Below are 16895 nucleotides of genomic sequence, written 5' to 3' on the forward strand. Positions count from 1 at the left end.
TTTGACAAAAAATGGGCTATTTTATTTGTTTCTATAAACTTACTTTTTTTATTTTTCCCTTTCACAACACAATTTTCCCCTCTTCATGGAACCTGCAACCATTCCCCTTAAAGTAAATAAAAAACTAAACTGTCTTGAAGGCTAATTTATTTCATATTAAGCAAGGGAGGTGACTACATAAATCACTTTTTGTGATAAAAGGGAGAGAATCTTCTGACTTTATAATTTTTGTAAATTTGATTATTTGTACCATTTTAAAAAATGCTACAGTTCCATTTTTTAATTGATTCAGCTAACTATATAAAAAGAAAATTTTAAAAATTAATTTTGTGTTAAAAAGATGTCTTACAATGATTTGATGGTCAAAAAGGTTAAATTGGATTAAATAATGCACAGTGTGAACCTTCCTATGAGCCTATTCTGCAAGTAATTCAAGGGAAGTAATTGCTGACTGATTTTTTATGAATTCGTTGCTTAGCTGCATCCTCTTTCCCAGCCTCCTGGATATGACCTAGATTTTCTTTACTTACTGCTGCTCATCATTACATATGACTAGACAGATAGTCTGCTGCAAGTTTGTTACAAGGCATTTGATTGGCTGGTGAATGATGCATGACCTTAGGGTCATAATTATTGGACCAATTATGGAGTCTGAGATGTCTAGTTGTCAAGCTAGTTATGAAATCATGCTATTATCTTCTTTTTAACAGTAGGCTGCATTTCACGCTTGCTTAACTGTTAAGTACCTTTTTCCTATATAGTACACTTCAGATGTTGGATATTGATAAAGTTACTCTAGTCAAACAAATTGAGTTACATTCTTTTGCTCCTGGGGTGAAATTGACACTGCATTCTTTCCGTGATCACAATCGAATGTATTTATAAATAGCATGATACATGTCTTTGAATGTGCAAATAATTTCTTTATCTGAGAACAGAAGTGTTTTATGCATACAGTGAGCATGTACAGTGGATTTGTTTATAAGGTATACGTCTCATGATTGTGCTTGTTGGAAAAGTGTGACTACATGTTGCTGGCGATACAGATAAGATTCTGTTTTGATTGTAAATTGAAATCGTTTATCCGGACTATTGATAAGTGTCTTGTTTAACAATCATGTTCAGTGTTGTATGGTTTTTGGTAGAAAAGTTGTCATTCATGTGATCTCACAGCTGGCTGAACACATGTGGATAAAACTCACTTTTACCTACCGTATACAGGTGAAAAATGACATATATACCTTTCAAACTGAATATGTGGATGAAAGTGACACATAGGTGTTACTGGATTGTCATACAGTGAAAGAATTTCCCCCTGAGGGATGTTATCTGTCTAGAGTGGTAGTGTAGTTTTGAATTAAGTTAGTGCGAAGTATCTGTGGTTTAAAATAAGGATAAATGATGGTCCCAGTATAATAATGTTGTCCGAAGATAAACTGTTACACGTGGGAGAAAAATATTACTCAATTGTGTCTATAACTGGCAAGAAAGTATCACGACTTATATGATAATTATAGAAAGTTAAGGTCTTGTTTTTTTCATCAATTGGTGTTCAGTGACATTTTGGATAGTCAGGGGTCATACACAACTTGAAAGCTGTGTGTTGGATGAAATATTCGTGTTCAAGATATACTAGACTAATTGACTTCATTTGTGTAAATTCATTCTGAATTGGATTAAATTATTCATAACGGAGGCAGATGTTTGTACTCTACATTCATTGTATGATGTTAGGATAATTGTGTTTGTGTTATTTACAAGCCTCTGTTTGTTGAATGAGAGACGAAAAAGGAGTGGTTTAATGTCAAATCGGGTCAATGAATAAGACAGTGTGTCATGATCGAAAGTCATGATTATGTAAATATTATGATGCTTCCTGTAAGGTCTTTATCAATAAGACCTATGACTGATTCTATGTATACTGTGCTGTAAATTTATTCTAAATTAAGATCACCCAGTCTGCTTCTTGGTTTGTTGATATGCAGCTTTTCTATTCTGAAAACGAAAATACGTCTCGGATACAGAAATTCTTAACTTTCAACCTTTAGAGACTGTATGGAATTTATCAGGTGAAGTTTTTGTGTGGATGTATTGTCTGAAACTAGAAGAATAAAGTTTGTTGATCTGGCAGACATTTCGGCTGATGGGAGACAAATCAGCTGACTGGGGTCAAAGAGTTCAAATGAGGCTGCGTCAATAAATGTACTTTATAGTTTAAGAAATAACCAACAGCGCACATTCCTTCCAGCTTGTGAAAAACAATAATAAACCACAAAAAGTAGACACTTTCTTACCTCATGGATTAAGTTAGTAATTTGTTGAGTAAGAATTGTAGTTTTTGTAGTTACAAGAAATAAATACTTGAAGCTAAAATGTGAATTATTGGATGCTAATCACCATATGGATAAATTACGTAATATCTTTGGACTTCTAAGTCTGGAGGTTCAAGATGTATCATCAAATTTGATAAGTTTTTGGGAGACTTCGTAGATGTCTGGTGTTAGGAATCTCTGTTTAGAAAAGACAGGAAATAACTTGATAGTTAAATTGGATGAATCATACAGGAAATTCAAAATATTTCTGTTTTGTGTGAATTTAAATATGTTATCATAAATGTATAGTTTCTCTGTGTTTGTTTTTAAACAAGGAGGAAATTACCTTGTGGTTTGTGTAACTGAAATGAAATAATTTTAGGAAATTTAATAAGCTAGCAGTGTATTTTCTATGGATATTATAGGATAAGATCATCTAAATTTATACTTTAAAGTGAAACTAACGTAAATTGGATTAAAATCTTAATAGGAAGTAAGACTTGCCATCAAGGTCAAGGTCAATATATTACGATCTGTGTAGAAATTAATGCAGCCCACCAATGGTGAGCGGTGGGCAGTTGCCTAGCAACGAGATGGTTGACATGGATACCTCTGGTACAGGTGGTGTCAAGGACCCTCTCCCTATTGGGGATCGCACTCTGTGGCTTAAACATGAACAGGAGGCTTATAAGCAGACCATGAAGCTGAAACGTTAGTATACCTATATATGTTACGTACATTAGGGGTGTCATCGATTCAATCGATATCGGTGTATCAACGATCTTTGTTATCCGATTCGATATCGATTCCATTTTTTAAATATCGGATATCGAATGCACATATATTTCTAGCTGAAGAGACTTCAGCGAACAGGTTTTATAGTACAGATAGACATATTTACTGTCGCAAAACGTCAAAATAAAAGCGGCATATCCAGAAACATTTTTTCTTTCTATAATGAAAACGGAAATCAATGCCAAAGTTACCTCCCAGTGTCTCTAACGAATACTACTAATTTCGTTGTAATCTCGCACGTCTGCTAAGTGGATGTCAAGACCCCTCAATACGGAAAATGCCAAGACAAATTTGTCAGTGTTTCTTTGTAAAAATTATGATAACAAAATGTTAAACGTTAATAATTATTCAGGTTCTAAGCACTATAATTTGCCAATTAAACCCGTCTTAATTGAAACGGCAAGAATGGGATTTAGCATGATCAGTAACTACGTAATAGCAACAACAACAACTAAAGTAAAATGGAAAAGGCTTTAAACTTCATAGTTACTAGTCATTAGTTTTCATTTATAGCTATATGATAAAAAAAGAAACAAATTGTTCAGTTTTCATAGTTTATCTTTTTTGCATTTGTCTTAATATAACTGCTTTGTGAGTGTCCTTAGGAAACTTTTAAAAGACTTGAAAGCTAAAATTTAGCCTGGCAATCGATATATCGCTGTATCGCCGATAATTCATTACCGATATATCGATACAAAAATCCTTATCAATGACACCTCTAACGTACATGTATATATATTTAAGAAAATAACATATATTTATGTTGAGAATTTGGCATTTTGCTTTATATTTGTTATATGTAGCAGAGCAGTTAATGTATAATTTAACATACCATTTATCTTGTGAGGCTGTTGTGTATATGTATTGTATGGCAGGTTGGCCTATCTTTGTTTAACTTCCTCTGTTAATCTTGTTCTTCCTTGATGTCTAGACCACTTTGGACTGGAGGAGTTAAAAATTCATTTATGTCTTACCGGTATAATAATACATTTTACTTCTCCATATTAACACTTGCTGGAGTCATGCTTAGTGTTGAAAAAAATGGAAACTCCTAAAAAAATTCCAAAACAGCACAATTGAAAATGTTGGGACTTTGTTTGATTGAGTCTGTTCATTGATGGTACTGGTAAATAGAAGCCACTGTCTATGTATTTGAAGCACCGGTCAGAAAGACCAAAGAATTTTTTTTAGTACAATCAAGTTGTGCATAAATTTTTGCATTTTGTTTGTATTGTTGGGTTCAGCACAATTTTTAGAAGTATTTCAGACATATATGGGAATGTGTGTTTTTTTTGTAGGTATATTTAATTCATACTGGTGTTCATGGACATAATCACAGGTTATTGTATACAATTTTAGAGCAATTTTCTCTATGTTGGCTTCTATGACAGGTCAACAATTTATTGCTAGTTTGTCTGACCAGCTTTTGTTGATTAGTAACTATAATAATTCATTAGGTGTATGAATGAATCAAGGCTATGTGTGTTGTGCAACTCATAAACTCATCAAGAAAACAGTTATGTTATATGTTCACCTAAGGGATATGAGGTCATAACAGATTAAGATATGTCTGGTGATTAGGCCAGTTATTTATGGTTTGTAATGAAGTGTGGCCAGCCCTGGCCAACAGCAGGTAATAATGACCAGATGTTGTAGATTTATATATATATATATTTTTTTTTTGTATTTATATTTTTTTTTAGCAGATTCATCAAAAAAACTTATGTACTGTAAGAGATTTTTTAAGGAAAACTTAAGTTACTTCGGCTTGATTTAAGCATTCTATAAGTAAGAAAGAAATATTTATGAAAAAATATCAGGTAATAGAATACTGACCTTTACCATATTTACAAGACTGACATTTCATATTCTGCCCAATAGGTTGTAAAGAAGATGTATTTGTCTCGGCCAGCATTGTCTGAATATTGAATAGAAATAAAGGACATTAGTTTTATGGTGTCTGTATGTTCTGCAGGGTTATTCTTTCTGTTGACACACCCACATCATTAGACACACCCCCACTTAAGAATTTAAAAGTGATGATTCTTGGAAGGTCTATTGTCAAATGGGCTACACTACTGATAAGGAATAGATGGCACAACTTTTTTATTATTTCCCATTCACTGTTAGGGAGACATAATTATATCCCCCTCAGTTTGGCACCAAAATGAACCAACTGCAGTGGGTCAGTATTTTGAATGTTAAAACTTTGTTATTTTCATCATCATCTTTCTCCCTCTTGAAAGGGGAAATGCAGGCATTACTTGAACCTGAAGAGGAGAAATTAATACTCATTTAACAAAATGTTGAAATCTCTCCGTATTTTTATGAAGAAAAAAATGAAATCATATGACCACTATTTGCTGAAAATGTTGTTTTCTTGTTTTCGTGACAAGAAAGCCTTCAGCCAATAATATTGAATTATATGACTGTTCTGTACTATCTGATATCAGTGTAAGTATGAGAAGAATTCAAGTTATTAGAGTATCATGAATGTGATGCTGCATTTTCTGTTGTCTATCAATGTTACATCTGTTAAGTATACAAAAAAGTATGTATAGATGTATAAATATCTGTTATCTGTCATCAGGTAAAAACAGCACGGTATGCTGATGTTTTAACATTACAAATTTTGTGAAAATTCAGCCAACAAAATCAGACTCTGTTTTCTAAATTCAGGTTATTTTTTGATGTTTTAACTCTTCCTGTTATTAAATATGTGACTTTTTGAATGAAAAACAGTTTGTGTACTGTTGAATCATTTTTGGTGACTGCCTGCCAAGGGAAGTAAAAATATACAGTTGTATTTATAAATGTTTTTTGTGTGTAATATAATTTTTATATGACTCTTGTTTAGACAAATTGTATTAAAGACCCATAACTCGCACATACTTTTACATGATTATTCCACGATCTCTAACACTACTCTAGCTATTCATTTAAAACTAAATGTGTGTCTTCAAGGTCATAACCTTTATCTAGGTGAATATTTAGGTCAATGACCAAGACCCTTAAATCAAGCACAGTTATTCCCCTTTAATGATATATATTCATGGGTAGTCTACAGTGTCTATTCTAGGAGGGGGGATAGGGGGATTCACTCCTATTTTTGAGAATTCCCCCCTAGTTTTTCAGAGGCAGGGGGGAAATTTTACATAGAGAAAGAAGGAAAAAAATCAACAGATGTAACAAAATTCTCATTTTTCGATAAAAATCCCCCCTGTTTTTCAAATCCTAGAATAGACACTGAGTCTATGGTGAGTTCTTGTTTAACATCAAGCATTGAGAGTAGTCTGGGGTGAGTTCTTGTTTAACATCAAGCATTGAGAGTAGTCTATGGTGAGTTCTTGTTTAACATCAAGCATTGAGAGTAGTCTGGGGTGAGTTCTTGTTTAACCATCAAACATTGAGAGTAGTCTGGGGTGAGTTGTTGTTTAACATCAAGCATTGAGAGTAGTCTTGGGTGAGTTCTTGTTTAACATCAAGCATTGAGAGTAGTTGTTTAACATCAAACATTGAGAGTAGTCTGGGGTGAGTTCTTGTTTAACCATCAAACATTGAGAGTAGTCTGGGATGAGTTTTTGTTTAACCATCAAACATTGAGAGTAGTCTGGGATGAGTTTTTGTTTAACCATCAAACATTGAGAGTAGTCTGGGGTGAGTTGTTGTTTAACATCAAGCATTGAGAGTAGTCTTGGGTGAGTTCTTGTTTAACATCAAGCATTGAGAGTAGTTTGTTTAACATCAAACATTGAGAGTAGTCTGGGGGTGAGTTCTTGTTTAACCATCAAACATTGAGAGTAGTCTGGGATGAGTTTTTTGTTTAACCATCAAACATTGAGAGTAGTCTGGGATGAGATTTTTTGTTTAACCATCAAAACATTGAGAGTAGTCTGGGGTGAGTTGTTGTTTAACATCAAGCATTGAGAGTAGTCTTGGGCGAGTTCTTGTTTAACATCAAGCATTGAGAGTAGTTGTTTAACATCAAGCATTGAGAGTAGTCTATGGTGAGTTCTTGTTTAACCATCAAACATTGAGAGTAGTCTGGGGTGAGATCTTGTTTAACCATAAAACATTGAGATTAGTCTGGGATGAGTTTTTGTTTAACCATCAAACATTGAGAGTAGTCTGGGTGAGTTCTTGTTTAACATCAAACATTGAGAGTACTCTGGGGTGAGTTCTTGTTTAACATCAAAGCATTGAGAGTAGTCTATGGTGAGTTCTTGTTTAACATCAAGACACTGAGAGTAGTCTAGGGTGAGTTCTTGTTTAACCATCAAACATTGAGAGTAGTATAGGGTGAGTTCTTGTTTAACCATCAAACATTGAGAGTAGTCTACAGTGAGTTCTTGTTTAACATCAAGCATTGAGAGTAGTTGTTTAACATCTAGCATTGAGAGTAGTCTATGGTGAGTTCTTGTTAACCATCAAACATTGAGAGTAGTCTGGGATGAGATCTTGTTTAGCCATAAAACATTGAGATTAGTCTGGGATGAGTTTTTGTTTAACCATTAAACATTGAGAGTAGTCTTGGGCGAGTTCTTGTTTAACATCAAGCATTGAGAGTAGTTGTTTAACATCTAGCATTGAGAGTAGTCTATGGTGAGTTCTTGTTTAACCATCAAACATTGAGAGTAGTCTGGGATGAGATCTTGTTTAGCCATAAAACATTGAGATTAGTCTGGGATGAGTTTTTGTTTAACCATTAAACATTGAGAGTAGTCTGGGGTGAGTTCTTGTTTAACATCAAACATTGAGAGTAGTCTGGGGTGAGATCTTGTTTAACCATCAAACATTGAGAGTTGTCTGGGGTGAGATCTTGTTTAACCATCAAACATTGAGAGTAGTCTGAGGTGAGATCTTGTTTAACCATCAAACATTGAGAGTAGTCTGGGGTGAGTTCTTCTTTAACCATCAAACATTGAGAGTAGTCTGGGGTGAGATCTTGTTTATCCATCAAACATTGAGAGTAGTCTGGGGTGAGTTCTTGTTTAACCATCAAACATTGAGAGTAGTCTGGGGTGAGTTCCTGTTTAACCATCAAACATTGAGAGTAGTCTGGGGTGAGATCTTGTTTAACCATCAGACATTGAGAGTAGTCTGGGTGAGTTCTTGTTTAACATCAAGCATTGAGAGTAGTCTAGGGTGAGTTCTTTTTTAACCATCAAACATTGAGTGTAGTCTTGGTAAGTTCTTTTTTAACCATCAAACATTGAGAGTAGTCTAGGGGGAGCTCTTGTTTTAAAATAAAATGAGATGTGGACATTATGACCTTGACTGTGTATTTTGAGTTATATTTTTTGCAAGTATAGGAGTATTCTTTATACATTAATGATTATTCTTCCCACGATGACATGTTTGACTTCAGGAATAAGAAAAATTTGATAGGCAGTGGCGATTGTAAAATATCTGTAATTATTCTGTCACTGATTCTCATATCTTAATTCCAACATAATGTTCTTTAGGCAGTGACTTGAATAAAATCAAAATGAATATGGTTTTACTATCAGTACTAATAGTAGGTGGCAAAACTAGCTTTGTGCATGTTGAAAAGGGAGATAATTTGGTGAGAAATGGTTGTATTCAAGTATTTAGGTTAAATGACTATTTTCTGACTGTCTGGAAACATTGACAAAAGAACAACAAAGCATACATAACCAGGTCTGAAACAAATGGGGTCATAAAAAGCTATATGGACCTCTATGGAATAATTGGAGAAACAAATTGTTTGACAGTTGGTTTAAGGATGTAATAATAACAGAGATGGTAAAATATTCTGGGTTATTGTACCAGAGTTTTATGAATGAACTGTTCCGAATAGCTGGATGACATCATCCTGTGTGCAATAATCATTCCCCAGAGCCTGTAGAAAGGATCTGTTAATGAAAGTGGGAGATTAAATGCAGGAATGTCGTGTGAAAATTTCACATTTTTTTTTTACCAAACTAGAATAATTTCCTAGTTTTAAAATGTTTTAGTGGGCTGGCTATGTTGTTTTAGTGCTAGCAAGGGCTAATAAGATTTTTTATATGTCATTTTAAAAAATGTAGGCTTTTAAAGGTTGAAGCAAAGTCGGAAACTTTTAGGCTAAACAGCAAGAAATGGTCTTAATGAAAAGTAGCGGTAAACTTAGCTGTGAGCATCTCATCTCATATGGCTAGAAAATTGCCGAGTTATTAGAGATACGACAAGAAGTCGGAAAGTAAACGGAGAAAATTTATTAAGTTACTGTTGTAGGTCTAGACTGATTGATTTTTTTGTCAAGCAAATAGCTGTGTTTAACTGATATAGATGTATTGGTCTGTGGCTCGTAGATGATTTACTGGAAGAAAATGTCCAGACTTTGAAGCCACTTACCGAAATTGTAAGCAAATTTATAGTTATATGACCATCTTCGTCCGTCTGGTAAGCCTGAAATGACCTTATCACAGTTGTTATGACCAAATAAAAGACCAGCATTAGAACGATTATGTTTGGATCTGGGTATAACTAGTTTATCTTGCATATGGTAACTGAAGGTGATTTGAGGGGGTGGGATGGGGGTAAAAAGCATCATTTGTGTTATAAATGATATTAACTCTAAAACTGTTATAAAAGCTAATGGCAGTGTAATAATAAACTGCACAAGTCCTGTTCTGCAGTGATGTCTGTGGTCCTATATAACATGATATTATATAAAAGATAATAATGGACGTAAATTGTGGGTGTTATCTCATAGAAGGGTCAAGATGATAACAACATGCTAGCGAGCCTATTTATTCTTACAGTCTGACCAAAATGTATAATTGTTGGTTGCATTAAGTATGCAGTGTTCCTAGAAACAGATGATTATTCATTTAAAAAAAGTTGTTTTCAAAAACTAATCAGGGTTATTTTAAATCATCTTATTTTCTAAAGGAGAATGTCATTACACATAACTTTGCAGATTTTAAATGTCTAGTATATAGGTAAATTTACAAGTTGTATTTAATTTGTATCTATCTAAATGTATCAATATAGAGGTGTCTCCGTGTGACTAATTTAACTCTAGTCTAGACAAAATGTCTCATGTTAACTTATAAGTAACTTTAAGTCACAGACATTGCATTTTATATTGATAGTTTAAATGAAATAAGTGCAATTAGAGCACAGTCAAGATATATATCGAGTAGTTTGAAGTAAGCATAGATACAGTGTACCCTAACAGATTTTGAGTGAGTATGCATTTCGGAAGTGTTTGATATAATTTGCATATGGAAATTTTATTTAAAATGCAATTTTCCTAAAAATCTGAACTTGCTCTAGTTTCTTTTTCCTCACAGATTAGCAATATTAGTGATAATTCATCCCAAAATCAAGAGGCTAAGTGCGGAAGGCCTCTTTCGATTAAATGAGAAAAAGCACTGTATATATATTTAGCCTAATAAAAGAAATTTGCCTTATATTACTTTCACCTCCTTTCTACATGTCTTTTTACGCCTCTGATGCTAGAAAGAAGTAAATAGAAATATCATATTATGAAGGAGACCAATAGAGATGGAGTATGGATGAACTGTAATTAAAAGTGTCTGATGATATCATGGTTGTATCTCTATAATTCAAGTCATGGGATGAGAATTTGTTATGTCTGAAACAAAAATCGTTCTACGCAGTAGCATATTTATTAATGTTAAAAGTGCATTCTCTGTAAACAAGTTGTACTATGCTAACTTAAGTTTATTTCCCAGAAAAGTTCTGTTTGTAGCAATGAAGGGGGGGGGTCTCTGTCTACACCCCCCCCCCCCCCCCCAATCCACCTCTCATTATGGATTACCTGAACACTTTTTGATACAGTTAAGAAAAATTGATATTTCATCCTTGTGTATAATGTACAAAGGTTAAAATGCCCTTTCTTCATGTTTAACTTTAAATGCCAAAGCAAAATTTGGTGCTTATAATAGAGTGATGATGACAGCTGATTCATTTATTGCCCCCCTACATCTACAATGATGAGTACTTATTGAATTGATATATGCTTTAAAAGAGTTTCTTATTTATAAGTCTTTAAATATTGACCTTTAGCAATAATAACATTTGTAAATGAATGATAATTAAAAAATAAATAAATATAGTAAAATAATAATTTACCTCTGGCTGACTAAATCTACCCATGCAACCAGTACAGATTAAGATCAGCCAGTACATCTATGTCATCTGATTATGATATATAGTCCATACATATACTGGTATTTGAAAATTTCTCAAAAAGTGATGAATGGTTTCGACCGAATTGAGCATCAATTGGCAAGTTCATTTGATGTGATTTAAAGCATTAAATATGTTGGTTTCTCTGCAAGGTTTGATTAGCATTTGTTACCTTTGTGGAGAAGTTGTTAGTTATATGAGGAGAAAGAGAACAATGTAGAATTGGGGGAAGAGGAATAAAAATAAAATTATTCATAACTAAAAATGTGTTGAAGCAGTAGATTTTTTTAAAAATTTGTTGAGTAATTATACTGGCAACTGTTCCATTGAGTATGCTCTCTAATTAAACTCAATACTTACAACATTGCAGTATAAATCTAAATCAAAAGCTGTTTATAAAATTGCATTCTATTTATATATTTGCATTCTTCTGGAGGCATAATTACATTCATCTGTTCCAGTGGAGTTGTGAGTTAAAAGTATGTTTAAAGTGTGTGGGAGAAAAGCTAATGTTGTAACTTGACTCAAATATCGACTGATTGAGAGACATTTTATGTGAAAAGCCATTATTACCCCAGCTCCTACAGAAGCATCAGATGTGTGGGCTGGTTTTCTCGGATATGGATGTCTAAAAATATCCTCATGTCTGAAAATAAACTGAGTCCATATGAAAAATGACATTTACATAATATTATAATATTTTTCGGTCAGACTTGTCAGGTGTATAAACATCTTGTTAGATGACAGTAAGTATGTAAAGAATGACAAATATTCGATCAAACTTTCAGCGTCTGCTTGTACTCCATTTGTCATCTTTACAGAAAATGTACATGTTAATTTTGACGATAATTTTTGAAGTAATCTCTTATTAAATATTTTTGAAGTATCAATTAAGACTCGTTATTTTCATAATTATAAACTGGCGAGCCGCTTGATAGTTTGTATCATGTGATAAAGTCCATAGCAATCTGATTATAAACTTCGATAATAACTGATAATTATCACATTTCAGACATTACATAATCTATTCAATCAATAACCTATCCACTCTGTTATCATAACTTAATTAGAGTAAAACAGATTTGCTGAAAAACTTGTATACACTACTGTAAATTATGTAGTCATGAATGGCTTCCAAGTATGTCAACTAACTGTACTTTACCTGTTTTAAACTACACAGGTAGATACAGTTTTATCAGATTACCTTGGTGTGGTCATCATTTGTCCCTCTTATGACCCATTGAACCGTGACCTTTAAAACCCCAGTGGCTATTTGATCATAAGATAATACATACAAGCATACTGGCCACAACTTTTACATTTTCAGTCACATGACCTGGTTTTTACGCTCTACTGTTCTATTAATAGACGTGCTGCACAGCAACAGCTAGATTAAGATGGGAATACTGTGTTCTGATTGGTTAAGCTTTGGTTCAATGAGAATAATATGCCTGAAGCATATGATAATGAACTGGTCATGTGACCAAAACACAGCTGGAGAATATTCAAGCATGGCTGACTATATTACTTATTGAGGTTTGACATATTCATTGTTTTCTTGACAATTATTGATTGTTTGTGTAAAGTTGGATTTACTGGTGTTTTTGTGATATACTAGGGTGTGAAAACAACAGTTTATTTAGAACTTTTCATTCACAACTTTAATGTACACCATTGTTTAGGATAGTTCAAATCTTAAACCTGTGCAAGCCAGGACAGATGGGTTAATTAGTTGATGTAAAGGTCATTAATTCTTGATGACCATGGGTTAAATAAACATTCATTATTGATTACTTGTCAAATATATGTTCATCACATACTTTAAGTGCTTTTTTGGATGTTAAAAGGCTGTTAATGTCTGCATTATCACCAAGGTGGGAGATTCATTTGAACTATTTATAGAATTTGACAGTTTCATTCATGTTTAAGTACATGTACATACTTGTCAAAATCTGAACTTCCTGTTATGGTTTGAATTTTAGTATATCGTTTGATATTTCTGTAAAAGCTTTACATTGTTGCTTGGATGAAGGATTTATGTTGATTTATTTTGAGATCTTTGTTTTGTTTGCAGTGAATTTAGTGATTTAAAAAAAAAAGTGACTGGATATTTTAACTTTGCAACTATTCACAAAACGTTTGAATGGACTTTACACTTTTGGATTTTAACACTTACCAGTCAGCAAAGTTAACATTTAACACACATGAGGACTAGTGCTGTATTGTAGCTATTATTTTTGCGGAATATAGTCGATGCTCCATCCTGCTTCCCTGGTGTATCAAACTCAAGGTTACCCGGTTGATAGGCAGAAGTGTGAGGCACTGGTACACTCCATGTGCGGCCTCCATCTGCAGTCCGATCCACAAGGTACTATTCTAAATTCTCTACATACAGGTTATTGTATCAAACGCTGAAACGTTCTTTGAAATATTTTTAAAACAATCTTATTAATTTGTAATGTATTTCAATAATTATTTAATAGCTCTCATACATTGTTTTACGTTATACCAAACTCCATATACCAATTTTATTCTAAAGCAAATGGTTTGTGACCCACTTTCTGATGAGTTGGGGTTGCATTGTTGACTGGCTAGTTATGTTTGTTTCATCTGAAGAAGTTTGGGCAACCAGTGAGCTCTTTGGAACAACTGGCAAAAGCACTTGTCTATTAATAATGATATAACTTAAATGGTACTATGTAAAAATGTGTGTGTATAACGCCCAGAAACAACAAATGGCACAAAGAAATGGCTATACAATAAGGTGCTATTTTCTACTGGCACAAGGATGTATTAGTCATATAGATTTGTCAAGTTTACAATGTTGTTCTTTGTAATAGTTGACAATACTATCATGCTTATATATAAACAAGCTGTTATTAAACAAAAGACCCATAGAATGATAGATGCAATATCTTCATCCCCTTATGAAATATCGTACTTTTATAATGTTGGTAAATGTCTGTGAACATCATTTATAAATTGTATGTGTCGCAAAAATCTTTGGATGCTTTTATTAGCTATTACATATTGATATAATTGTGTATATAATCTAATAGATGTTAATTTTTAAAAGTTTGAGAAGTTAATGTGTAATTTTTACGTATTTTTACAAAATAATAAAAATAAAATAAGTTATTGTAGAATGATTATAATTGATAAGTCTTTGGTTTGAGATTCGTAACATTTCATGTCCCTGTTCCGCTAAATGAAGATATCTCATCTGTTGAATTGTTTAATTTAAAGATTTAATTGCAGTATATAAGGACATTTTAACAATTGTCAAGGCTGTGAATTGACAATCGTTACACGTTTATTTCTTCCCTATGTAATGATGATTATAATCCTATTACTTTGTCTTGTTTCTAGGAAACATGTTATTCAGGAAAAAAACTTTTTTCTTATAATTCAAAATCCTTTTTTCCAAGAATGAATTGAAAAGTTTAAAGAAATCTGTCATAAAAAAGAAATTTTTCTGCCTTGTTAAAGAAATTAGGGAGTTTAGTCAAACTAAAGAACAAGGTCACTTTCAACTTATTGAAACAACTGGGCCATATGTTCTGCAGAATTTGAACATGTGCTTTAACTGTTTGACTAGGGCCTTCAATGGACTGAAGTAGGAAATGGAATGTTCAGGCAAGACAGGTATGCAGTGACAGTCCCTACGGCAAATTGTGTCAGTGTAAATAGGCGGACAGAAAGCAAGATGGCCAGATAAACATCTTTTTAACAGTATAATATATTAATGATGATCACTGTGGTGATATTTTATTATCTTTGGAATGTTTGCAATGATTTTAATTGAAAAATAAAGATGGACGTGTAATGTTAGATATAGCTGTTGGGCACACGTTTAGTGAAACATACCTATCCTACACTACAAAACAGTGCAGCGCCAACCATGGTATCTTACATTGTGACACTGTTGTGTTGGCAGTGCAATTTTAGTATTTAGCTTGTTTTAAAATCTGGACTTTTGAAAGTGGGCAATTCACAAATCAGGAAGGTTACTGCATCAACAAACATAGATCATTCATGTTAGTTTCTTCAAACATCTGGTGTTGTATGTCATATTGTTGATACAGGTCTGTTTTCTCTCTCCTGGAGTTCTAATTATTTACTGTTATGTCCAGACAAGTAGTACATTTTAGTGAGATCTGTACAGGTTTAGATGTGGTCATAGATGTAGGTCAATCAGGTCAGACTCTGTGTCCCAGTCTATGACCTATTGACCCAGATGTTAGTTTGAATTTCACTGTTTGGTATAACTGTATACACTGGATGTTGCTGACATATGGCATCTGGCAAGTGTCTTGTGTGTGTATGAATGAAGTTGATTTAGGCAAATAACTCTAATAATGTAAACATGGAACTTTGCTCTTTTATATTATGAAAATAGTGATATTTTTTCTACTTTCTTGATGAAAATATATAATTTTTTTTTCACAAATGACAAAGCAAGAGTTACCAGATACTTTGCTAGAGGTATAAAACAAAATGTATACTATACTTAAAGTGGGTTCTGAATGGTATTCAAATGTTTTAAAAGAAGTTATGTTGCCAGAAAAAGAAACAAGAAGGAAACACACACTCATCATTAAATGTAATCCAATAGGAAAATTTCTTTACAGTAATATTCACCAATCAAAAACAGTCTTACTTTATACAATTGCAAGAAAACTCTAAATTATTGCAAAAATTTTATTCTATGGAAAAAAAGTTATAAATATTTGGTGATGTACCTAGCATCAGATATCTCTGTGCGGCTGGTTTATCTACAAATTCTTGTGCATCTATGATAAATGATAAAACCTTTACTTATTTATGTATCATATAGTGAATGCTTCTTTGATCTTGTGGTATGTAGTAATGTAGACGACCCGAGGAATGTAAAAAATGCGGGACTGTTACATTTAATACCATATTTATATAATAATATGTAGGAATGAATTTAATGTCTTTTTTTTGATTTAATTACTTGGCTGTCATTAAGTTTGCACAGTTTTTGTGTTTCATGTTTTCAATGAAAAAGTGCAAGGTCAGCAAGTTTTGGTTACAGGTCTGTTTAAACTTGAGAAAGGAAAACATAAAAAAACAACTGAAACTTACACTGACTTCATGACAGTTGTCTTTGAATTTGAATGTATAAAATGTAGATATACAAATGTTTTTGAATAATTTGCATTCTTTTTTATATAATTAAGTTCCTTGTTGTTCATTGTAAAATTTTGGCCATATATGGCCAAACTGTCTCATGTTCTGGTATTTAATGTCTTTTGACTTCTTGAGATAGTTCAGGTTAAAATCAATTTACAGTTGTCAGAAATTTAATTTTCCCCCTCCCCCTAACTCAAAAAACTTGTATTTTCATACATGTATTGTATAATAATTCAAAGCGGTATCAAGTCATTATAAAGCTGTGGGTCTGAGCATTTACTGTACTAAGCTTATGTAGCACGATAATCCAGAGCTCCATTTCTAGTGTACATACTATTTGTTGCAAGTTGATTTAAATTTCATTATTCCCATAAATTTGAATATATGTCTAAATTCTGCTTAGAAAGTATTCTCAATTAATATATTTGATACTAGTAATTCAACTTTCTAGATAGGAGGAGAGAACAT

At 32.9% G+C, this 16895-nt stretch overlaps 2 protein-coding genes across 7 annotated transcripts in view; one reads left to right on the top strand and one right to left on the bottom strand.

The window, feature by feature from the left end:
- The window catches only part of LOC132720409 (transmembrane protein 192-like), a 32459-nt gene extending 19847 nt beyond the window's left edge, over positions 1 to 12612 (bottom strand). Inside the window, exons 1-2 of the mRNA XM_060704548.1 lie at positions 12475 to 12612; positions 11844 to 11916 (exon numbers count right to left, since the gene is read on the bottom strand). Of these exons, the coding sequence (XP_060560531.1) occupies positions 11844 to 11916; positions 12475 to 12491 (90 nt within the window). The 5' untranslated portion in view covers positions 12492 to 12612. The remainder of the gene's footprint in view (positions 1 to 11843; positions 11917 to 12474) is intronic.
- Positions 1 to 16895, top strand: part of LOC132720407 (dual specificity tyrosine-phosphorylation-regulated kinase 1A-like) — a 49729-nt gene that overhangs the window by 2082 nt on the left and 30752 nt on the right. The window contains exons 1-2 of one of the 6 annotated variants that reach the window (XM_060704539.1): positions 12674 to 12806; positions 13345 to 13638. The exons of 2 other annotated variants lie outside the window; for them this stretch is intronic. In XM_060704539.1, the coding sequence (XP_060560522.1) occupies positions 13524 to 13638 (115 nt within the window). In that variant the 5' untranslated portion in view covers positions 12674 to 12806; positions 13345 to 13523. Of the gene's footprint in view, positions 1 to 1014; positions 3024 to 12670; positions 12807 to 12826; positions 13639 to 16895 lie in introns of those variants that run through there. 3 more of the 6 variants (XM_060704536.1, XM_060704542.1, XM_060704538.1) reach the window with 3 other exon arrangements.

This window comes from Ruditapes philippinarum, unplaced genomic scaffold, assembly GCF_026571515.1.
Source record: "Ruditapes philippinarum isolate M1 unplaced genomic scaffold, ASM2657151v2 ctg3449_1_1_1_1, whole genome shotgun sequence".
NCBI lineage: Eukaryota > Metazoa > Mollusca > Bivalvia > Venerida > Veneridae > Ruditapes > Ruditapes philippinarum.